This window comes from Caretta caretta, chromosome 23, assembly GCF_965140235.1.
Source record: "Caretta caretta isolate rCarCar2 chromosome 23, rCarCar1.hap1, whole genome shotgun sequence".
Lineage (NCBI taxonomy): Eukaryota > Metazoa > Chordata > Testudines > Cheloniidae > Caretta > Caretta caretta.
The window spans coordinates 8,390,640-8,415,211 of record NC_134228.1 but is presented as its reverse complement, the minus strand read 5'-3'; the positions used below and the strand labels follow the sequence as shown (position 1 = coordinate 8,415,211).

The 24,572-nt window shown below is 54.6% G+C and overlaps 1 protein-coding gene and 1 long non-coding RNA gene across 2 annotated transcripts in view; both read left to right on the top strand.

Annotated features, from left to right (window-relative positions):
* LOC142069915 (maestro heat-like repeat-containing protein family member 2A) overlaps positions 1-24,572 on the top strand; it is a 31,858-nt gene that overhangs the window by 5,064 nt on the left and 2,222 nt on the right. The window contains exons 5-16 of the mRNA XM_075122676.1: positions 81-204; positions 835-957; positions 7,836-7,940; positions 9,828-9,963; positions 14,625-14,686; positions 14,788-14,942; positions 15,323-15,470; positions 18,220-18,396; positions 20,349-20,504; positions 22,121-22,222; positions 22,427-22,529; positions 22,979-23,038. Coding sequence (XP_074978777.1) covers positions 81-204; positions 835-957; positions 7,836-7,940; positions 9,828-9,963; positions 14,625-14,686; positions 14,788-14,942; positions 15,323-15,470; positions 18,220-18,396; positions 20,349-20,504; positions 22,121-22,222; positions 22,427-22,529; positions 22,979-23,038 — 1,451 coding nt within the window. The remainder of the gene's footprint in view (positions 1-80; positions 205-834; positions 958-7,835; positions 7,941-9,827; positions 9,964-14,624; positions 14,687-14,787; positions 14,943-15,322; positions 15,471-18,219; positions 18,397-20,348; positions 20,505-22,120; positions 22,223-22,426; positions 22,530-22,978; positions 23,039-24,572) is intronic.
* Positions 12,504-14,472, top strand: LOC142069876 (uncharacterized). The gene is made up of 3 exons (XR_012665845.1): positions 12,504-12,645; positions 13,157-13,266; positions 14,329-14,472. It is a non-coding gene; the product is annotated as an uncharacterized LOC142069876 (long non-coding RNA).

Here is a 24,572-nt window from a genome sequence, read left to right as displayed (position 1 = left end):
CATGTCCTGGGAGCCTGAGGCCAACATCAGTGCATCAGTCTCGCCTCAGCCCTCCAATCCGCGCGTGTCTCTTCTCTTAGCAAAGTGAAGCCACTGCTGAGGGGAACGGAGCTATCCAGCCTGCTCACCGTCTGCTTCTCCAGCGTCTTCTCCCTGCCTCCAGCAGAGACCAACCAGGGCGTGGAGGCTGCTCTTTACAACAACGTAAGCCCCAAACTAGCCATGAGGAGCCGCCCCAAACCGAGGGGGAATCCTGCAAGTCCCTTGTGTCCCTGCCCCCTGGGTTACCTGGCGCTGGCATAAGAGTGTAATGATCACAGCTCCTTGGCAGCGCTTCAGCTCAGGACCTGCAGTACCAAAGCACAAGGCCCACCGCCACAGATAAAGGAGTAACTCCCTCATAGGGTAGCAGTAGTAGGCATTTATCCTTCACAGGCACTGGCAATTAGTGGGGAACAGACACTCCCTTCACAAGCACATTCATCCCCAATGCATGGCTGGGGGCACAGGCCTGAGATCAGCTGCTTGAGATGCACACAAGCCAGGAAAAGTGAAGCTTGGCTGGAAATCTCCCCTCCCCCTCAAATGCGGAGTCCTTCCTGACTCTTCTCATGCGTTCGACTGTGTGCAGTGGCCTCCCTGGGGACAACAAAAGCGGGTGGGCTCCTGTTGCCAGGAGGAGTTTGCAGTAGGTCCCCTGCGGGTACAAGTGAGTGGGTGAGCTGGAATAGCAGGGGCTGCCATGGCCTGGGGCGTGTCGCACGCCAGGGCATTGGTTCGTCGCCTGGCTGGATAATGCCACTTGCTGTGGTTTCTCCTCTGCTCTGCACGCAGACTCTGAACACCATGGATGAGCTGCTGAAGGCCTTGGTGTGCGAGGATGAGAAGCCCAACCTTGGGGTGCTGCAAAACATCGTGGAGGTGTGGAGGCATGGGGGCAGGAAGGGGATGAGTCCTGTAGCGGGGGTGGGGCTCTGGGACCAAGGCTTCATTTAATCCCAAGCATGGGACACCCCTGTGCCTTCTGCTCCTCAGAGTACTTTCTAGACAAAGGTTCTTGGGCTGGAGGACCAAGTGCCCCCGCTATACATGAAAAACCTCTGCATTGGGTGGGGGTGGAGGAGTGTGGGATCTGCCGTGTTCTCCACTGAGCCCCATCTGAGCCCGGGATTCATCTGTGTTCACCATACTGGCCAGAGCCCAGAGCTAGATTCCCCCAACGTTCTAGTTCTGGGGCCACAGGAAGTCGATTCTGTGGGTGGTTTGTGCTCCAAAAAGAGGGAAATGTCCTCGGCAGATATTCGGTCTTCTCGATCCCAGAGCTTGGGAAGAGGGAATCACAGAAGTGCAGGGCTGGAAGGGATTTCAAGAGGTCATCTACTCCACCCTCTGCACTGAGGCAGGGCCAAACATTCCTCGACCGTCCCTGAGGAGTGTTTGTTCAGCCTGTTTTTTTTAAAACGTCCATGATGGGGAGTCCACCACTGCCCTAGGTCACCTGTTCCAGTGCTTAGCCACCCTCAGACTTTTTCTGAATATTTAACCTCAATCTCCCTTGCTGCAGATTAAGCCCATTACTTCTTGTCCTACCTTCAGGGGACGTGGAGAACAATTAGTCACCATCCTCTGTGTCACGGAGTCCCTGGGCGATGCTCTGGAACTGCTCCCAATGAAGTCAGTCAGGACTCTGGGGTAGTCGCCTTTCTGTGAGCAGCCTGTCTTCAGGACACACAGCTCACACAGCTTCCACCTTCCTGGGTCTGACCTCAGAGCATTCAGCATCCTCTGCCCCTCCGTGCGCTTTCCCCCAGCGAGTCCGCTCAGGCGGGGCTCCTGGGGAAGCCAGAGGGTCCTGCACCCCAACTTCGCAGTCAGACGTGACTCTCAGCCGGCCAGTAAAACAGAAGGTTTATTAGACGACAGGAACATGGTCTAAAACAGAGCTTGCAGGTGCAGAGAACGGGACCCCTCAGCTGGGTCCATTTTGGGGGGCAGTGAGCCAGACCACCACGTCTGCACTTCACTCCATGTCCCAGCCAGCCCCAAACTGAAACTCCCTCCAGCCCCTTCTCCTCTGGGCTTTGTTCCTTTCCCAGTCCAGGAGGTCACCTGATTCCTTTGTTCTCCAACCCTTCAGCTCTCACCTTGCAGGGGGGAAGGGCCCAGGCCATCAGTTGCCAGGAAACAGGGTGTCGGCCATTCTCTGTGTCCAGACCCCTGCACACACCTGCCCTCTAGGGCTCTGCAATGATCATACACCCTTACCCCATCACCTAGATACTCAAGAACTGCATAGGGGAAACGGAGGCACCCCCACAATACTCGGAGGAAACATCAAGAACAGGCCCACTTCGTCACATCTCTCCCCCCTTCGAGATTGAACTGAGCGGGGTCACTTTACCCGGTGACCTGGGGAAGTTCGAAGCCACCAATGTTCCCATGGATGCCCCAGCATCTCTCCCATTCCTTGGTAGGAGTTACACCAGGCCCTTCCAGTTTCACGCCCTCCCTTAGGTCGGGGGTGGTCGATAGCACTAGCAGGCTGCATGTGGGAAGGTTTCTGCAGCCCATGCCCTTTGGCCACCCCAAAAACCCAGGGGGTCAAACTGGGATTGGGTTTTCTCCCAGAGCTCCAGTCTGGAGGGCTGCAATTCGGGCTCTCTTGGTTAAGGGCCCCCATCTTGACCTGGGCCACATACTGTTCACTTACAGAACTAGCATGGAGACATCCCTTTCCCAACAACCTTGTCTCCCCAACAAGCTGGCCAAACACAGCCACTTGGTTATAGGACGGTATACCTTTCTTAATAGCTTTCACTCCATCTGAGACCTTCTCAAAGCTCTCCACACTGGATCTTTCAACAGCAAAGTCAGTGGATCCATTCACAACAGAAAATTTCTGCTGTTAGGAACTGAAACTTTCTTGATTAAATCACTTTCACACCCTTCAGTTGCAGTAAACTGCTTGCAAAGACTCCATGAGGATTCCTTTCCCAAGGGCTTTTCTATGCAACAATTCACCCCTCCCAGAAATTCTGCTCTTACCCTCTTTACCTAGGGCTTGCTCTAGGGAAACACTTTCCTGAGCAACAACAGACTCTTTCTGGATCTCCCTTACATCCAGAATCACCTCTGGCCCATCAGGCGGATTCCTACACAATCCCCTTTCAGGCAAACTTACAGACTTCCTAGATAAAAGGTTAGAAGCATTCTCCTTCCCTTTGCCACACACAAGTTCAGGAATCTTTTCCTCCTTGCTACAGGTTTCCACACCCTCAGTAGGTAACACAATCACACACCTTCATGCTCTCCTTGTGCCCTGGCTAGGATCTCACCCTGATTAGACAGAGTTGCTACACCCTTTCCCAGCCACACACTAGCAACAGGCAAAATACAAGCACCAGAATTGTCTGGTCTCTGGGATTTTACATAGACCCTAACTGGATGCGCCTAGTTACAGGGCCATTCTCCCGAGCAGACAGAAACTTAGGACCCTTCCCTTCCTGGGCTTTAGCTGAATCCAGAACCAGCTCTGAGACAACTGCACGACCCTCAATCATCACAGGCTGAAAGGCCCCTTCTGTCTGCTCCACAGACCAAGAAGAGCCGGACACACTTTCTCCTTTCCCAGACACACAGCTTGGGATCTCATTCCCCTTGTCCCAGCACACAAGGCTGGTCACAGACAACTGCTTGGAGATCAGGGTAGCTCCCTCCATAGGCAAGTCAATACCCCTGACAGACAGAGACCCATTTCCTTCACTGTCCCAATTCTCCACCCAGCTAACAGGTAAGGTCCAGGGACACTCATCTTCCACTCTCCTCGCCTTCCCACCCTGCTGACTGGACACAGCCATCAGCTCACAAGGCTGCCTAGGCTCATCCAAACTTTCCTTACCAAGCACCTTGCCACTCCCCACAGATCCCCTGCCCTGCCTGTGTCTCCCCCCACTCAGCTGGGGTCTCAGCTCCCACTGTGCTCAGCGCTGCCCTTGCTGTCCCAGTGGGGGCAGGCCACTGCTTTCCTCAATGCATCAGAGCCAGCGAGAGTCCCCACTCTTGTGTGCAAGGGGGCAGGGAGCATCTCTCTGTCCCACCCAGCCCCAGGGGTCTGGTTACAGGCAGGCAGGTAGCCTGAGCCTAGCGGCTCCTCCCTGCTGCCAGCCAGGTCATCTGCATTTTCACTGACCATTTCCCTCTCCACCGATTGGTTCCCTGGATTCAAATTCAAACCCTTGGCAGTTACAGGAGCAGGGCCTGGATCCTGTCCCAAAGAGACACAGTCACCCCACAACAGGGTCTCGCAGCTGGTGTCCTGGAGCACCCCAACGACCAGCCAGCCCCACCCCTCCTGGGTCTGCACGGGGATCTGGGCCATAGGCAGGGCGAGGGGCTTCGTCCCTGGGACCCTCACCCAGCTCACACAGCCCCTCAGCCTCTGAGGCTGCACCACCCGGGGCCTGACACCAGTTCTCTCTGTCCCAGGATCTCGCCACCCCAGGAATGTCTCCCCATTGACCATCACCTTCCGCTCCCACTGGGGGTCCGAGGGGCCTGGCCCCAGGAAACTCCACACAGACATATAGGTCAGGAGTGGGAGCGTGTCCACCTCCCCACCCATCTGGCTGATGGAGTCTGTGGCCTTGGGACCCAGCAAGGGAGCTAGACACCGGGGCTTTTCCGCAGGGTTCCCCTGGTTCAAATCGCCAGCCTGCTCAAAGGCAGTGAGGTGGGCATCCACACACCCCCCCCCCTCCTTAACTAGGGGCAGCAATTTAGTCTCGAGGTTCCCTGCGGAACTGGCCCCCCGGGATCTATCCCCACTCACCCCGGGGAGGTCCCCTAGGCCTCTCCGCTCCCCCACCGCCAGTTCATGCTGCTGCTGCTTCTGCAGCTCTTTCTCGGGCTCTCGCTGTCTCCCACGGTCCAACGGTCCTCTTGCTCTCTCGGACTCAGCTCCAATCCCGTCCGTCTCGATCCCCCGATGGGGAACCCGATCGTGAAGACCCTCGTCTGGTCGGGGACAGGAGTCTTGGGGATGCCTGGCTCCCACTCCAGCTGCTCCCAGATCCTGCTATAGCCCCATTTGGGGTCAGGAATCTGTTCCTTAGAGCAGTCATCCTCCTCCAGCTGCACGATTAACTCTGCTTTGGTGAACTTTCCAACGCTCAACCCTCTCTTTTTGCACAGGGTTACAATGTCCTTCTTAAGGAGACGGTGACAGGCCATCACTCCACTCCTCCCAAGTTGTTGTGGACTCACAGGCCCGTGTGTTCTCAGCTCCCCACGGTTTCCAGGGAGAACCCCTAGTGTGCCAGCCCTTCTCGAGGTCACCACCTCTTTGCCAGGGTCGCTGCAGACTCCTCCGCCCCTTGGACTGCTTGCTGCAATCCCCAGGGGAACCCTGTTACTGCACAGTCCTTCTCGCTGGTCACACACTCCCAGGGGTTAACCGCCCCCCGAAACCGCTCCTCTCTGAGCCTTCAGCAGGCCTGGTCCTCGGCAATCCCCCTTCGTGTTACTGCTCCCCAGTCACTTACTGCAGGAAGCGCCGTCCACGGGGTGCAGTACATCCCACCGCTGCCACCAGTTGTCACGGAGTCCCTGGGCGATGCTCTGGAACTGCTCCCCATGAAGTCAGTCAGGACTCTGGGGTAGTCGCCTTTCTGTGAGCAGCCTGTCTTCAGGACACACAGCTCACACAGCTTCCACCTTCCTGGGTCTGACCTCAGAGCATTCAGCATCCTCTGCCCCTCCGTGCGCTTTCCCCCAGCGAGTCCGCTCAGGCGGGGCTCCTGGGGAAGCCAGAGGGTCCTGCACCCCAACTTCGCAGTCAGACGTGACTCTCAGCCGGCCAGTAAAACAGAAGGTTTATTAGACGACAGGAACATGGTCTAAAACAGAGCTTGCAGGTGCAGAGAACGGGACCCCTCAGCTGGGTCCATTTTGGGGGGCAGTGAGCCAGACAACCACGTCTGCACTTCACTCCATGTCCCAGCCAGCCCCAAACTGAAACTCCCTCCAGCCCCTTCTCCTCTGGGCTTTGTTCCTTTCCCAGTCCAGGAGGTCACCTGATTCCTTTGTTCTCCAACCCTTCAGCTCTCACCTTGCAGGGGGGAAGGGCCCAGGCCATCAGTTGCCAGGAAACAGGGTGTCGGCCATTCTCTGTGTCCAGACCCCTGCACACACCTGCCCTCTAGGGCTCTGCAATGATCATACACCCTTACCCCATCACCTAGATACTCAAGAACTGCATAGGGGAAACGGAGGCACCCCCACAATACTCGGAGGAAACATCAAGAACAGGCCCACTTCGTCACACTCTGTAAAACAGCCCTTAACATATTTGAAGAGTGTTAGGAGGTGCCCCCTCCGTCTTCTCAAGACGAAACATGCCCAAGTCGTTCACCCTTTCTTCATAGGTCAGGTTTTCTAAACCGCTGATCATTTTTGTTGCTGTCCTCTGGACGGGCCCCAGTTTGTTCACATCTTTCTTAAAGCGGGGTGCCAAGAACTGGACACAGTGCTCCAAGCTAATACACCTCAGAATGACATTTCCCTCTTTCATAACAGCATCACACTCTTGATTCCTATTCAGTGTGAGATTCACGATAACCCCCAGATCCTTTTCTGCAGTCCTGCCACCTAGCCGGTCATCCCCCACTTTCTTTTTATGCATTTGATTTTTCCTTCCTAAGTGCGTTACGTCACATTGGTTTTGACTGAATTTCATCTTGTTGACTTCAGACCAACTCTCCAATTTGGCAAGCTCATTCTGAATTCTAATCTGTCCTCCAAAGTGCTTGTAATTCTCCCCAGCTTGGTGTCATCCGCCAACTTGACAAGCATACTCTCCTCTCTGTTAACCAAGTTCTTCATGAAAATATTGAGCAGTACTGGACCCAGGCACACCCCTGGGGGACCCCACTTCAGACACCCTCCCAGTTTGCCAGCGAGTTAGTGATAACTCCTCTTTGAGGATTGCTTTTACATCAGTTGTGCGCCCACTTTCAAGCAGTCTCATCTGGATCATATTGGCTTAGTTTGCTTATCAGAATGTCTTGTGGAACTGTGTCAAAAGCCTTATGAAACTTGATATACATCATCACATACGGCCTCCATCCATCCACTAGGCAAGTAACCCGGTCAAAGAAGGAAGTTAGATTTGTTTGGCATGGTTTGTTGTGGACAAATCCATGGTGCTATTCCTTATCACCCTATTATCTCCTCTAGGTTCTTACAAACTCTTTAATAATTTGTTCAATAATCTTTCTGGGTACCAAAGATAGGCTGACAGGTGGATAATTCCTTGGGGCTTCCTTGTTCCCCTTTCTGAACATAGGCTCTGTGGCTGCCCTTCTCCAGTCCTCTGGGACCTTCAGCCCTCCTAAAGGTTCAGAGATTGCTTTGTCTAGCTCCACACTCGTGTGAATATCATGAGGCTGTGCCAACCTGAATACATCTAACTGACCTAAATTGTCTTTTATCTGTTCTCTCCCTACTCTGGCCTGTATTCCTTCCCCCCTGTTGTTAATATTGTGGTCATCATCTAGTCGCCATGAACCTTTTTAGTGAAAACTGAAGCAAAAAAGGCATTAAACACCTTGGCTTTGTCTGTATCATCCATTATTTGCTCTGCTTCCCTGCTGAGTAGTGGCCCCACACTTTCCTTTGTCTTTCTCCTAATGCATTTACAGAGCTGCTTCTGATTGCCTTTTATGTCCCTTGCCAGTTAGAACTCATTTTTGCCTTAGCCTTTCTGATTTTCACTCTATGTGCTTGTGCTATTTTTTGGTCCTTCTCCTTCGCAATTTGTCCCAATCTGTTTCTCTCAGGTCCTGCTCCCCTGGACCGCATCCAAGGAGGTGCATGTGCGGCTGAGGGCAGTGGGAAGAATCACCTGGCTGACCAAATTCATCTCCGGTCAACACAAATTCAAGGTGAGTAGCCTGTGACTCTGGCCGTCTCCTAACTGCACTGAGCAGGCTTGCGGTGCAGCGCTCCCTGGCAGGGAAAACCCAGGCCTGGAATAGTGACTCAGCAAGATCCTCGGTCGGAGTCCAACCTAATGAGCCCTGATGTGGACAGGTCTGTCCTCTGACTCCAGTGGGCCTTGGGTGGAGCCCCGTAATTCTATCTCCAAGGACTCTCCCCGCTGTTCCCCTAGGAACAAAGTCTGCTCCGCAGGGTCAGCGGATTTACACAGGATCGCCCTGAGAGCACCGTCTGAACCCAGGTGTCTCTTCACCCCCTTTGTCAGTTGCCCCCGGGATGCTTTGGCATCAGCTCCTGCCAGGCTGCCAGATGAAGACCCCCTGCTCTGGGTGCTCAGGGCCATTGAGCTGCTCCAGCTGCTCCATCCCCCCTGTGGCAGGGCCTCCCCTCCGGCAGCTGAAGCGGGGCGCTTGGATGATATGGCCCCAGAGGCTGGGGCAGCAGAAGAGAAGGAGGGAGGTGGGAGGGGACACAGTGAAAGGGATGGGAGGGGCCAAATGAGCCAGAGCAACGGGGAGTGGGTCAGGGGAGGCCGTGCAGACCCCAGGAGAGGAGGGCAAGGGGCTTGGTGCGATGTGGGGAAGAGCAGGGAGCAAGCGCAGGGGCTGCAGGAGGGGCAAGGGAAGGTCTGGCAGGAGGGGGAGGCTAGAGGACAAGGCTGCAGGAGAGAGCCGGCAGGAGAGAGCCGGCAGGCTGGGTGCAGCGCAGAAAGTGGGGGTTGTGGGGAGCTCCAGGATGGAGTGAGAGAGGCGGAATGCAGAGAAGAGGAGTCCAAGGTTTTTGGAATGGCTCGGCAGCAGTTCTGCGGAAAAGGACCTAGGGGTGACAGTGGACGAGAAGCTGGATATGAGTCAGCAGTGTGCCCTTGTTGCCAAGAAGGCCAATGGCATTTTGGGATGTATAAGTAGGGGCATAGCGAGCAGATCGAGGGACGTGATCGTTCCCCTCTATTCGACATTGGTGAGGCCTTATCTGGAGTACTGTGTCCAGTTTTGGCCCCACACTACAAGAAGGATGTGGATAAATTGGAGAGAGTCCAGCGAAGGGCAACAAAAATGATTAGGGGTCTGGAACACATGACTTATGAGGAGAGGCTGAGGGAGCTGGGATTGTTTAGCCTGCAGAAGAGAAGAATGAGGGGGGATTTGATAGCTGCTTTCAACTACCTGAAAGGGGGTTCCAAAGAGGATGGCTCTAGACTGTTCTCAATGGTAGCAGATGACAGAACGAGGAGTAATGGTCTCAAGTTGCAGTGGGGGAGGTTTAGATTGGATATTAGGAAAAACTTTTTCACTAAGAGGGTGGTGAAACACTGGAATGCGTTACCTAGGGAGGTGGTAGAATCTCCTTCCTTAGAGGTTTTTAAGGTCAGGCTTGACAAAGCCCTGGCTGGGATGATTTAACTGGGAATTGGTCCTGCTTCGAGCAGGGGGTTGGACTAGATGACCTTCTGGGGTCCCTTCCAACCCTGATATTCTAAGGTGACCTCACGCTCCTGGACCTGAGGTCAGTGGAGGGAGGGGGATGGGAGAAGGGGCTGGGATTAGGAGCTTGCCCTTGAGATGGAGACTGGACGTTAGTTCATTCCTTACCCAGGTCCCCACTCGAGGGCAACGTTTGCTGACTTTGCTACCCAGACTTCCCGTCCCTGCTGAGTTTCCCTCAGTCCCTGGTGATGGTTCCCATGGCTCCTCCTGCTCTCATTGTCCCCAGTCTCTCTGCGCTGGGCTCTGCCTCCCCCGGTTCTAGACCGTTGCTAGTGCAATGCCAGGGGACATGCTGCGCTGGGCCTGCAGGGGCGAGTGACTCCCCTTGCTCCCTCTCTCCGTCAGGGAGTGGAGGAGTTCAGAGTCCTGGGCCAGCTGGTGGGCTGTCTCACTCTGCACTGTACTGAGCAGGAGCAGGAGATCTGCCGATCGGCTATGGAGGGACTTCACCATCTCTACGCCTTCATGCTGTGGCAAAAACGTAAGAGCACTGGAGACCCTTGTCCTTCCTAAATACATTGACATGGGGTTTCCAAACATGGGAAACATATTTATTGAACACTTCTGCCTTTTCTGCATCCTTTTAAACAGTCTCCATCTAGTAATGAGCCTACACCATTGCTAGGATTTCTTTTGTTCCTAATACACTTTTTTAAAAAAAACCTCCTTAGTATTGATAGGGAAAAAACCCCAGAAAACGACCCTATAATCATGTAAAGCTACGCTGCTGTCTTTTTTCTATGCTTATCTGTCCTTTCTACTTTGTTTATGGATAGAAAGAATGTGAACTGTGTGTAACCTGCACTCCCTGCTTTTGGGGAGAGAATTCCTTATACAGATAAGCCTCCATGCTCGTACCTACCCCAGAACTTCAAACAGACTGGGTTAACCAGTTCGAACTGGAAGAGATATCACAATGTATGTTGAACCAAGCTATAAAAGCTCATCCCTGTTCTTTGTTCGGGGCTTCACCATTTTCCTCTGAAAAGGAATTGGTGAGCCCTTCAGCTGTCGTATTTGCTAGCAATAAAGTGCCTCACTTTATCAAAGAGCCAAGACTCTGTGTTTTGTTTGGCTAATACAGAAGTCCAGGGAAGGCTACCCTCCTAACCCTAGACGGGAGGGGAACCCTTTTTCCCTAACAGTATCCATAGTCCTTCAAGCCATGGAGTTTCCCCTGATGTCTTTAGCTTTCCCTGTCCATATTCTACTCTTCATAACTCACATAAGAATGGACATACTGACTCAGATCAGTTCATCTAGCCCAGTATTGTGTCTTCTGATAACGGCCAGTGCCTCATGCTTCAGAGAGAATGAACTGAAAAGGGAAATTTGGAGTGATCCATCCCCTCTCATCCGGTCCCAGTTTCTGGTAGTCAGAGGTTTAGGGACATGCCGAGTCTGGGGTTGCATGGCCTAATTATCTTGAACCCAATTATACTTTTAGGCTTCACAACATCCCACGGCAACAATTTCCATAGGTTGCCTGTGCATTGTGTGCAGAGATACCTTCTTTTCTTTGCTTTTAACTTGCTGCCTATTAATTTCAGAAAGTGACCCCTAGTTCCTGTGTTATGTGCAGGGGTAAATAACACTTCCTTATTCACTTTCTCCACACCAGTCATGATTTTATAGACCTCTGTCATCTCCCCCCTTAGTCAGCTCTTTTCTAAACTAAATGGTCCCAGGTCTAAACTGCAGACCTATATTGTTATCACTCCATTGCTCAGGGCTGTGAAAAATCCACACCCCTGTTGGCAGAAGCACCCCTCCCACTGACATAGCTAGCGCCTCTCCGGGAGGTGGATTAAGAGCTTGTTGGCAGAGGACCATCTTCTCTTCAACGCTACAGCGCCGGTGCAGCTATGGCGATAGAGTGGTTGAAGTGTAGACTTGTCCCCAGTCTTTTTAATCTTTCCTCATATGGAAGCTCTTCCATACCCCTCATCACTTTTGTCGCCCTTCTCTGCACCTTTTACAATTCTGGTATATCTGTTTTGAGATGGGGCGACCAGAACTACACGCGGTATTCAAGGTGTGGGCACGCGCATTGGATTTGTATCGAGGCATTATGACATTTTTCTGGTTTATTATCTATCCCTTTCCTAATGGTTCCCAACCTTCTGTTGGCTTTTTTATCTGCCACTGCACGGTGAGTGGATGTTTTCGGAGAACTCTTTACGATGACTCCAAAATCTCTTTCTTGAGTGGTAATTTAAACCCCATAATTGTGTATGTATAGTTGGAATTGTGGTGTCCAGTTTGCATTTATCTATATTGAATGTCATCTGCCATTTTGTTGCCCAGTCCCCCAGTTTTGTGAGGTCCCTTTGTAGCTCTTCGCAGTCTGCTTTGGATTGAACTATCTTGAGTCATTTTGTATCATCTGCAAATTTTGCTACCTCACTGGTTACCCCTTTTTCTGGATCATTGATGACTATGTTGAACTACACTGGTGTCAACACAGATCCTTGGGGTGCCCCGCTCTTTACCTCTCTCCACTGTGAAAACTGACCATTTATTCCTATTGTTTGCTTCCTATCTTTTAACCACTGACCCATGAGAGAACCTTCCCTCTTATCCCATGACAGCTTACTTTGGTTAAGAGCCTTTGGTGAGGGACCCTGTCAAAGGCTTTCTGAAAGTCCAAGTACACTATATCCACTGGATCACCCTTCTCCACATTCTTGTTGACCCCCTTCAGAGAATTCTAGTAGATTGGTGAGGCATGATTTCCCTTTCCAAAAGCCATGTTGACTCTGCCCCAACAAATTGTGTTCACCTATGTGTCTGATAATTCTGTTCTTTCCTATCGTTTCAACAATTTGCCTGATACTGAAGTCAGGCTTGCCTGGGATCACATCTGGAGACTTTTATAAAATTCACTGTCACATTCGCTATCTCGTACAGAGGCCGATTTAAACATTAGCTTACATACCACAGCACTGCACGTAAGTTTGTTTCGCTGTCTCGTGAGAGCTGCAACCTTTGCACCAGGCAGGCAATTTACCATGCGGTTCTCCCACTCATCACAAATCCACCTTCTTATATGTCTATTGATTGAATCCCCCATTACTATTACCTGGCTTTTCTTTGTAACTGGGCTTCCCGCCTCAGGAGGGGCAGCCTCAGTGTGAGAAGATATCCTGACTTCATCTGGCAGGTGGGTCCCAACTATGGGATCGTCTCCCTCTGCTCCAGCTCGATGTTCTCCTTCCCAGAAACTTTCACCCTCCTCAGCAGCACAGAGGCTGTCAGACTGGGGGTGCGACCACTCTACTGCATCCCTAAAAGTCTCCTCTATGTACCTCGCTGTCTCCCTTGGCTCCACCAGTTCAGATCCTCTGGCCTCCTGGTCTCCGAGGGCAGTAGCTCCTTGGGCGAAATGCCCAGATGTGCTACCTGCCCACAGGGCTGGGAATCCTACATGCTGCATTCAGTACAATCAACTAGAGAGCCTCAAACTGCTGCTGCACTTCCGCCTGGTTTATTTTTACTCTTCCAGGGGGGTTAGTTTGTTTAGTTTTGTTGGGGAGGGAGGGGGAGTTTATTGGCCTGAATTTACAGTATGTTTCTTAGATGTACTTGTCTCTAAACTTCCTTGCAAAATTCCCGTTTCCAAAGCTAACCTCTGATTTATATTGCCTGCTGTCTGTTTCCCCTCCCTGGTTCAGGCACGACGCTGGCAAAGCAGAGTGCAGAGTATCTGCAGGTCTTCAGGGAGTGGCGAGCGGAGAACACCTTCTGGGTCACCTGGTTCACCAACACCAGCAATATCGCCATGGTAACTACTTTCAATGCTTCCTGGGATTGTTGTGCCCAGAGTTATCAGGAGAGAGAAATTAACACCACTGACCCCATCCAGCTGGGCCGGAGCCCTGCCTATGGCCCACTCCACCTCATAGAATCATAGACCTCAGGAGGTATCTAATCCAACCCCCTTCTCATAGCAGGACCAACCCCAACTAAATCATCCCAGCCAGGGCTTTGTCAAGCCTGACCTTAAAAATCTCAAAGGATGGAGATTCCCCACCTCCCTAGGTAACCCTTTCCAGTGCTTCACCACCCTCCTAGTGAAATAGTGTTTCCTCATATCCAACCTGGACCTCCCCCACTGCAACTTGAGACCACTGATGCTTGTTCTGTCACCTGCCACCACTGAGAACAGCCGAGCTCCATCCTCTTTGGAGACCCCTTCAGGTAGTTGAAGGCTGCTATCAAATCCCCCCTCACTCTTCTCTTCTGCAGACTAAATAAGCCCACTTCCCTCAGTCTCTCCTCATAATTCATGTGCTTCAGCCCGCTAATCGTTTTCGTTACGCTCTGCTGGACTCTCTCCGATTTGTCCACATCTTTTCTCTTGTGGGGGGCCAGATGTGACCTCACCAGTGCCGAATAGAGGGGAATAATCACTTCCCTCAATCTGCTGGCAAGGCTTCTACTATTGCGGGCCAATATGCCTCCCTCCATGCAACATCCCAAGATGCACTGGGTCTCATCCAAACCTGATCCCAGCTCCTTGTCAGGTGTGGTGGGAGCTTCCCCAGAGATTAATGCTCTCCAAGGCATCATTGCGTCCACGCACCAGTGCCAGCCCCTTCTGAGCACTAGAGAGTGTATCCGTGCTGTGCAGTATTGTGCCCCCGTGCACTGCCACGCTGGCCTGTGCCATGCACGACAGCTCCTGATTGCTGGCTGGGTGCTGTGCGTCCCAGGTGCAGTAACCCAGCCCTGTCCCGGCAGAGCGGGCTTTGCCTGCACTCCTGGCTGGGCCAGTCCTGGCTGCTCGGTCCGACTGGAACCGCACTGGGCAGCAAAAGGGGTTTCACTGGCAGGTTTGTTTCAGATGTTTGGGAAGTACTTCAACCCATCTGAGCGCATGGACTTCCTCCTCACTGCTATCGAGGGCCTGAGAGACACCAGCGTCCATGAGTCGGTGGCGGCCAGGCACATGCTGCATGTGATCCTGTGGGTCCCCAGCCCAAGCTTGGAGAGGGTAGGAGCTGCAGTGAGAACAGTCTGCTGGGGGAGCCCATCCGTGGGAGACTCTGTCTCTGGGCGCTCGGCATTACTGGGGGGCAGGTCCTGTGCAATGCGGGGGGTCAGTCTAGGTGATCTCCATGGCCGCTTGTGGTCTTGCAGTCTATGAATCGATAGGCCGGGAATTGGCCCTGTGTTCTAGGCCTGGAGCTGGAGAAGAGGATGTGGGAGGGCAGATGGCTCTCAGGTAGGGCAGGTCCCTGACACCCCAGATCAATAGCAGCGCGAGGAAGCCAAGGCTCCCATCTCCCCACTTCCCTTCCAGGTGTCGGAGGCTGTGACGAGCGTGTACCACAACCTGGACTCCATCAGCGAGCCGCTGGCCCAGCAGCAGCTGCTCAAGGCCCTTGTCGTGCTGGGCGACCAGTACAGCGAGGAGGTGGTCACAACCCTGCTGGGCTGCTCGCTGTCATGTGACAGGTACGGGGCTGGGGCTGCTGCCGCTTGCACTCCGGGTCCCCCGGACTGGTCCCGCTGCCAGGGACAGGGGCGTGCAGAACCATCCGGAGACCTCCTGCTCCCTGCAGAGCTGCTGCTTGTTCTGGAGGGTTTTGCAGGCTGACATGCCGTGGAGACAGGCCAGCCTGCAAAACCCCATATGGCAGCCCTCGGCCTCCCCCGGGGCTGACACTCAGACCCGGCCCCCATGCAGCCTGCGCCAGGCAGTGGGGGCCCTTGCTGCAGCAGGAGGGCAACAAAGGGCCAGCCGGTGGCGGGAGACTCAGCAGGGTGAGGGTGGCGGTGGGTGCTGGAGGCTGGCAGGGCTCTGGCCAGCTGAAATCGGCTCTCTCCCTTTGCAGCGTTGCTGTGGAGATGTGGAGGGTGCTGACATCCCACCCCAAGACCGCAGGAAAGGTCCTACGGGAGCTGCTCGACAGGCTGCAGGAACGGCCGCTGCGCCAGCATCACGACGTCTCTCAGCGAGAGGCTGGCGTCGCCCCCTTGGCCGTAAGTTCCAGCCCCTGCAGCAAGGGAAGGAGCGCCGTGTGTCCCCACCATGGCCTGAGGGTGTCTCTCAGTCTCCCACTGGGTATCGCCATTGGGCCGAAGAGAGAGAGCGTGACTCTAGCCAGCGCTATAGTGGAGGCAGAACACGCCGAAACCCTCTCCTGGTGCTCTGGGACACCTCTCATAGAACCGCAGGGTGAGAAGGGATCGCAAGGTCAGCTCGTCCAGCCCCCTGCCAAGATGCAGGATTTGTTGTGTCTATCCCAGCCCAGACAGATGGCTCCAGCCTCCTTCTATAAACCTCCAGCAAAGGGGCTTCCACAAGCTCCCTAGTCGTCTGTCCCATTGTCCTACTCTTCTTACAGTTAGGAAGGTTTTCCTGAGATTTAATCTAAATCTGCAGTGCTGTCGTTTGAACCCATCCCCTCTTGTCCTGCCCTCTGTGGCAAGAGAGAACAACTTTTTGCCATCTTTTTTTTGGCAGCCTTCGAAGAATCTGAAGACCATTAGCACGTCCCCCCTTAATCTCCTCTTTTGCAAACTAAACATAGCCAGTTCCTTCAACCTTTGCTCGTATGGCTTGTGTTCCATCCTTCTGATCATCTTTGTCACTCGCCTCTGGATTCATTACAGTTTCTCCACATCTTTTGTAGACATTGGTGACCAAAACTGGACACCGTACTCCAGCTGAGGCCTAACCAGCACTGAGTTGAGTGGTACTATCACCTCCCATGACTTGCAGGCTATACCTCTGTTAATGCAACCTAAGATTGCATTTGCTTTTTTTTTTTTTTTTTTTTTGCAACACCATCACTTTGCTGCCTCATGCTGAGGCTGTGATCCACTGCAGCTCCCAGCTCCTTCTCAGCAGTACAACCGGTTATCCCCCATTCTGTTTCTGTGCATTTGCTTTTTCTTCTCTAAATGTAGCACCTCACTTTTGTCTTTGGTGAGTTTCCTTTTGTTGTCTATAGCCCAGTCCTCCAATTTACCATGATCCCTCTGAATTTGAGCTCTTTCCTTCAAAGTCTTGGCAACTCCTTCATCAGGGAGCTGATGCAGGGCTGGGGTCATTGAAAGCTTCCCAGGGGACCTGGCCCTAGCCTGGAGTCAGGAGCCCTGTTTCTCTTCCTGGCTCTGCCACTGACCTGCTGGGTGACCTTGGGCAAGTCCCTGCCTGGCTTTTGTCTGTTGTTCTGCAGGGCAGGGCCTGGCTCCTGCAGGGTGCGTCTCTGGGTGTGTGATCCAAAGAACCCTAGCACTAGAGTAGCAGCAGAGCTGTGGACTCTAGACCTCCAGGGAATGCTGGTGACACCAGTGATCCGGGACGCCCGGACAGAGCCATTTTGCTTCAGTTGGAACCATTTTTTCCTACGAATCCCCTTTTTGAGCCTCATAGGTTTTAACTGTTGACGTCACAGCTCTGTCCCGCAGCACTCGCTCCTCTGAAGAGCTCGAGAAAGGCCTTTTGCTGCTCAGACCTCATACCAAGTGTGATAGACACGGTATAGTGAAGGCAGAGAAAACCCTTGGGACTTAAATACACAGATCTGGCAGCCTGGTCAAAGAGGAGACCATCTGAAGGCAACTCTCCCTAATGATAATTTACTTACCCTGAGAATAGCCGGTCAGTCCGGTTTATTAAAGCCGGACGATGAATCGATCAGACATGGAGAGGGCATGACTGTAATTCTCTTGTTATCCACCATTCCCATTGTTCCATGTCCTCAGCCTGGTTTTCACTTGCTTGTGTTTTATTTTTCCTTCCGGAACCGGTAAGCCTGTATTGGACACTGTTTCCCCTGATCCCGGTTGAGGTTTTGTGGGGCTGTCTTTGAACAGTTCAAAAGCCAAATACAGAAATGATTGAATCTGGCTTTTAGTAACAGACCAACCCTCGAACTCGTGGACAAAATCGGCTCCCTTGCCAAGGCTGGGCTGTAAGGCCCGGGACTCAGGAAAACCCAAGTTCAGTTTCGGGCTCTGCCAGACTCCCTGGGTGACCATGGGTGAGTCACGTTGCCTCTCTGTGCCTGAGTTCCATGTCTGTACAACGGGGATAGAAATCCTTCCTTTGTGTATCTAGCCTGTAAGCTCTAGGCCAGGGAATGTCTCTTTCTGTGCCTGGAAAGCCCCCAGCACACGCCCTGATTGCAGATAGGCGCTGGAGGTGCTATTCTAACCCTTATAACAATAATACACTTGATGTGTTCGGGGTCAAGGTGTTGTGCAGAGAAGTTTCCACAGATGATACCTGCTAATAAATACCACCCCCTGAGATCGGGGGTACAAGGAAGCAGCTGCTTATGTTGCAGGTAGCTGGCCCCGCTGCCTGCGATCCTAGCTGGGGCTGTGCAAGGGCTTTGAGGCTCTAACATGTCATCTGGAGGCGGGGCGCTAGAAGACTTTTTATAGTGCAGGTGCTGAGCATCCCCTTACACCTGTCCACACACCCCACCCCCCCTAGAGCTGGGGTCAGGAGCAGGGCCATGGCTCCAGGGGGGCGGGAGATGGATGGGGCAAGGGGGCCGAGGCTGGGGCCACAGCTGGGAGTTGGCGCAGGGCCGGCAGCTGGGACCTTGTGTATGGGGCCAGGAGCAGAGCCCCGCGAAAAACCTTGGAGTGCTGCAGCACCCCCTGCACTCCTAGTTCCCGTGGCTCTGTCTGCAGGGGAGGCAGATGTTGTTTTGGAAATGGCTTGTTGGGTCACCGGAGGGTGTTTCGTAAAGCAGCTCCTCCTTTCACACAGGTGGGGAAACTCCAGTATCAACTGCCAGTCGTCGTGGAGCAGCTACACGAGGCAGACAGGGACGTCATCTCCAACGCCATCACCGTGCTGAGAGACATCCTCGCCGGCATGGACAGGCAGAGCGCCAGCCCCGTGGCTGTGCGAGTGGCTGAGAAACTCCTGCCGTTCTTTCATGATGTAAGGCCTGGGGGCCCGCGGGAGACCCTTCAAGCCACAGACATGTGAATGGGGGCTGGCGGGTGGGCTAGCGGGACCTATGCTATGGTCCTAGCCAGAAAAAGGATTGTTGTAAATGACATGAACCCATTCCCGCCTTCTTCTGCTACCCCATTCTCCATCAGAGCATATGGCAGTAAGAGTGGGAACCCTGGTGTCCTGCAGGCCTGCTGACAAGGATCAGGGCAGCCTGGGGACGAGGCTCCCCTTGAGGGAAGGCCATGCATTCCTGAGCTTGCATGCAGCGAGGGGGCCTCTGCAGCACAGGGTGCCACAATGCTCCTGCTGCCTTCCAGGGTAACAAGTGATGGTACCCTGGTGAAAATCCTGCCCCTCCCCTCCCTGGCAAGGAATCCCACAGCTGGCCTGTCAGCTCCATAAGGAAACGGCTCCGTCTGTAGGTTCTGCAGCTACCGCCCTTTCCTCTCCCCTTCGTTCTCATGGCAGGGCAGCATCAAAGGAGGGGCTAGTTCTCCCCAGGCCTTTTGTAACCACAAACGAGCCCCCGCCAGCGTGTTCACCAGACTGATATTCAGTCCGCCACTGCACGGCGAGAGCCAGCAAAGTGGGCGGAAGAAAGTGACCTATCCATTACTGCCTTCCAGGGGTAACGCCCCAGTGGGGGCTCCTGGAGGGACCACCCTCCTCCCCAGCTCTCACAACGCTAAATCCTACCCTCAGCCCTCCCAAACTCTGCTGGGACCCGGCCGCTCTTTATTAAGCAGTGGCACAGGCCCAGCTAAAGATCAACACCAAGAGCAGCTCCTGCATCTAGTCCAGCACCCGCTCCTGATGGAAAGACAACTGAGAACTACTGTTCCAAGAGCCTGTCTCCAAAGTGGCCAGACAGGAGAGCGCAGCCAAATCAGATAAACAGACTAAAAGAACTTATGAACACTTTTACAACAGACGTCACTCAGAGAACTGCCTGCTCCAGAACCTGGTGCCCAGAGGCGACATGTAACTGCTGATTGGGGGGGGCACCATTTAAAGATTCAGCCACTCTCAGAACAGCTCAAGTCAACCCGCCCCCCAGGCTGCCCCCCCTTACCCTCAGCCTCACCTCCCAGAAAGCTGTGGCCCCTCCCTACAGCCCCCAGCTATTGCTCCTGGTTCTCCCTGCTGGGCACAGCTCGCCCGGCCTCCCAGGTCACTGGACTGGTCCAGCTCTGCCAGCTGCCATGCAGCGAGGGGGCATCATGTGACCAAGTGCGGCCGACCCTGAGTTAACAAGAAACCCATGTGTGGGAGTGGGGCAGCCCTTGCCGAACCCCAAGCCCCTGGAGGCTGGGTGGTTTCCAGTCATGGTTTCCAAGGCCCCCTATCTGGGAGCTCCTGCACATTTACCACCCCTTCTTCCTGGTTGAATCCCCCCCAGATCCCTGTGCGTGGCCCGAACAAACACCAGTGTAGGAATTTGCCCCCCATACCTGGCCCCCTTGGCCTCGCTAGAGGGTCGCTGTGGGTCAGCACCAGTGTGAGTCAGGCACGCAAAGCGGGAGGACAAAGTACACACATCCCTTCCCTCTTTGAATCTTTCCTCATCGCTCCCTCTCTGCCGCCCCTGTCCTGGTGCTGCTCTGCCCTGAGCGTTTCCCCTTGGCTTGACAGGCGGGTGCTGATGTCAGTGTGCCCAGAGCTGGCTGTGAGATCCCAGGGGCTGTCTCACCCCACCTTACGGCTCTCTCTGGCCAAGAAGTTACCAGGCCAGCCCCTCAGCTGGTGGAAACCTGCATCTCTATTGCCTTCAATGGCGCTATGCCTATGGGACTGCGGCCCCCAGCTGTGCCTGTATGACTGGGGGTGAGTTAGCAATACCCCCTGCAGGGCAGACATCTCTGTCACAGTGAGCGCTCACCCAGCTGGGTGGGCACGACCGTCACAGCGTCTCCTCCCCACATCCTCTCTTGCAGGAGTCCAGCAAACTCCGGGTGCTCTCCATCACCCTCTTTAAACACCTGCTGGAGCTTGTAAGGGGGCCCAGCAGGAGGAAGATGAAGGAGCACGTCCTCCACAGCCTGGTCCCGCTGCTCCTCCTCCTGCACGATGAGCGTCCCAATGTGTCCCAGGTGAGGCCACGAGATGGAGCCTGCAGCTGAGATTGTTACAGAGTGACCAGGAATTTGCTGGGGGGAGCCAACATGTGACACCCCCCCTTTAAAAGGTCTGGCCGGCAGAGGGCAGGTGCTCAGTGCTGTGACAATCACGTGCTCAAAAACACTTGAACGTTGAGTCCAGTAGCGTCATGACCATGGCGCCCCACCCAACTGCTGAGTCTTCCCTGCCTCCTCTGAGGCCAACACTCCCCCCTGCAGCCAGGCTGAGAGAATGGGTGGGCGGAGGGGTCAGCTCACCACTCCTACAGCCACTGGCCTCCGCACATTCCCCTGGCTGTGCTGGTGGGAAGAGCACAACCCTGGCCATGGCCCCTACCAGGAGCAGAGCTACCCAGCCTCCGGATGGTGCCCAAGACCCAATGTGCCCTTGGCCAAGCAGCCCGGACAGCTCTTACTAGCCATGACATGCCCAAGTCCCCCCTCCGCCCCGCCCCAGGTGCCTGTGCACACGCTCGCTCTCATGGCCCCCATCACTTGGGAGCCAAATGCCCCCAGCAGTAATGAATTCACCCTCCTACCCCCCATGAGGTGGGGAACTAAGGCACAGCGTGAGGCCTAGTGCCTCAAAAGTATTGAATGCCCATGGGCATTAGGCACCTAAATCCCTTTGTAGCCCTGGGCCGAAGCAACTTGCCTGAGTTCCTGCAGGAAGAGCTGGGAATTGAGTCAGGTCTCCAGCCATTGCCTTAGCCAAACCTCTGCCCTTCCGCGAGCAGCCGCGGGCCGGGAACCGTTCAGCACACACGGCCTCCAGTAACTATGTTAGTGGCTTCCAGCTGGGCTGTCCCTAGCCATTTGGGTGCCTTATCCAGCCCCCCCATAGTGGGGCTGTGTGGGGTCCCAGGCCTCCCCCTCCTCCCCACCAGGGTCTGGGAGGCAGGAGCTGTGTGGGGCCACTTTTGGGGGGCCCACAGGCCCAGAGTGGCCTGGAGGATTAGCGGAGAGCTGGGAGTAGCCCGCTCTGCTTCCCTCGCCCCAGCTCCAGCCATGTGGCTCGAGGGAGGGGGTTTGGGGAAAGGGATCCCTCCCACACACACACTCACTGACAGCAGTGGGAAGCGGAGCAGCCTGGCCCCAGCCCGCTCTACTCTGCCAGCTCCCAGACGCAGCACTCCGCTTCCCACCGCCGGTGAGTGCGGGGGGCAATCCTTTTGGAGTAGAGCGTGTTGGGACCAGGTTACTCCATTTCCTGCCACTGCCAGTGAGTGTGGGGTCGCTGGGGGAAGAGGCTTGCGGAGAAGAGGTGGAATGGGGGCGGGCTGGGGATGGAGCAGGGGGGAAGGGGAAGAGGCAGGGCGGAGGGAATTGTCTGGGCCCCCCCCAGGGACGGCCCTGCCCTTTGTAGTGGGCGCAGCCCGCGGCGGGGCTGGCTGAGGTATAGGGCGGGTCACTGGGGCTGGGGCTGCTGCATGTGCAGCATGCAGCCGCCTAGTGACACCATGAAATTTGGGGCAATTTGGTGCCCCAAATTTCATGGTGCCTTATGCAGGCGTGTATGCCGAGGGACGGCCCTGGCTTCCAGCTCCCGTAACCGTTGTCGGCTCGCCCCGGCCCCTCTTATTTTGCAGGTGTGTTGGGACACCCTCAGGAGTGCTCTGGAATTTCTAAGGTGGAGCCAGCTCAGTGCTCTCGTCCAGAAAAAGGAGCTTTGGCGAGGCTGTGACTGCCTGGTGAGGGAGCCCTCCATTGCCCAGCTCCATTCCCACACTGAGCCCCAGCCCCAGGACCACACCTGGCCCTGGCTGTAGTCCCTCTGTGCGATCCCCCCGGCACAGGAAGGAGGGCTGAAAGCAGGACACTCCACAGATCTGGAACCTGGCCTGCAGGATGGAAAGGCCTTTAATAACCTTGTGCTCCCTTGTTCTGGCTCCTAGGTGGCGTGCTACAAGGGGAGGGCAGAAACCTTCCTCTGCCAGGCCATGGCCTTTGTGGAAAACCCGCAGGCTCCCATTAGAGAAGCGGACATCAGGTCTCTAGGTAACCACAGAGCAGAGGGGTCCCTTAAGCAGAGGGGCTGGATCCAGTCCCAGGCTCTCCTCAGTCCCTGCCGGCAGCGAGAAGTAACCCCTGGGCTCCTGATTGCCGAATGAAGGCTCAGGGGTGTCAGAAACCTGCAGGAGCAAGCTCACCCCAAACTGTCCTGATTGGCTGATGGGCCCCCTCGAACCCCACTGCTCCCCATGCAGTCCCCATCCCCTCCACCCCCACCCCACCATGGGCTCTTGGTCGTGGAACCTCAAGGCGCTATGCTCTCCTTTGGCAACCAGCCCCACAGCCATCCCTGGGGACTCGCCCTTTCCCCTGGGGACTCAGGAGTGTGTCCTGGACAGCGAGGGGCAGGGAAAGCCCCACTGCTTGGAGGGTGACAGATGCTTTGACACCCTCGCTGGGGACGCAGGGATGTGACGAGCTGTTTGTGTGTGTAGGGCTCACTGCCAGGCAGCTGGACCAGCAGAGCCAGGAGAAGTTGGATGCCATCTGCAAGGGTGAGTGGTATCTGCTTTGAGCACTGAGCACTAGAGGGACGAATGGCCTAGGGCTGTGGGCTGGGTTCAATCTCTGACGCCAGCAATGTGATCTTGGGCGAGAGCCACAAAGGGTGGCAAACTGTAGATCCCCAAACCCCTGATCAGCTTCCCCCTCACCCTGTGGTGTCTGCTGGTTGGCATGTGCCCAGGCACTTAGCCCTGACCTCAGAGCTGTGGCCTGGCAAATCCCCAAACTGGGCCTGAGCTGGCTGGCCTTTGCAGACGATTGCCCCCTCCCCGCCCCCGCAACACAGCAAAGGTGGGGTCCTGCCTCCCCGCCTTGCACTCACTAGCCCAGGGTTTGTTGCAGTCACCTCCAAGTGGGGTGCCTGGTGTCAAGCCACTGCTCCAAAGGAGACTGAGGTGACGTCCGGTCACCTACCTCCCTGCTGCGTGCCCAGACCCCTGGGCCAGCGCAGGGCAGGGCAGCGTCTCCTCCACATTTATTGGGGAAAAGGGGGAGGGGAGGTGTGACATAGCTCAGGCTCCTCACTCCCAGAGCAGGTTCACAGCTGGGCCCCAACCAGAGCTAGAGAATGGCTGAGCTCCCTCCTCGGCATTTGCTGGAGGGCAGCAGGGCACCGGAAGTTAGGCGTAGCCTAACAATGCCCAAGCCCCTTTTGTGAATCTCCCCCTCTCTGGGCTTGAGTGCCCATCTGTGCACTGGGGGGAAGGGGGAGCGTAAATACAGGCAGGGATGAGGCCATCAGATCCTGCAGGGATGGGGCAGTCCTAGAAATAGTGAGTGAATGGGTTTCAGAGTAACAGCCGTGTTAGTCTGTATTCGCAAAAAGAAAAGGAGTACTTGTGGCACTTTAGAGACTAACCAATTTATTTGAGCATAAGCTTTCGTGAGCTACAGCTCACTTCATCAGATGCACACTGTGGAAACTGCAGAAGACATTATATACACAGAGACCATGAAACAATACTTCCTCCCATCCCACTCTCCTGCTGGTAATAGCTTATCTAAAGTGATCACTCTCCTTACAATGTGTATGATAATCAAGTTGGGCCATTTCCAGCACAAATCCAGGTTTTCTCACCCTCCGCCCCCCGACACACAAACTCACTCTCCTGCTGGTAATAGCTCATCCAAACTGACCATTCTCCTTACAATGTGTATGATTATCAAGGTGGGCCATTTCCAGCATAAATCCAAGTTTAACCAGAACGTCTCGGGGGGGGGGGTAGGAAAAAACAAGGGGAAATAGGCTACCTTGCATAATGTCTTAGCCACTCCCAGTCTCTATTTAAGCCTAAATTAATAGTATCCTATTTGCAAATGAATTCCAATTCAGCAGTTTCTCGCTGGAGTCTGGATTTGAAGTTTTTTTGTTGTAAGATAGCGACCTTCATGTCTGTAATTGCGTGACCAGAGAGATTGAAGTGTTCTCCGACTGGTTTATGAATGTTATAATTCTTGACATCTGATTTGTGTCCATTTATTCTTTTACGTAGAGACTGTCCAGTTTGACCAATGTACATGGCA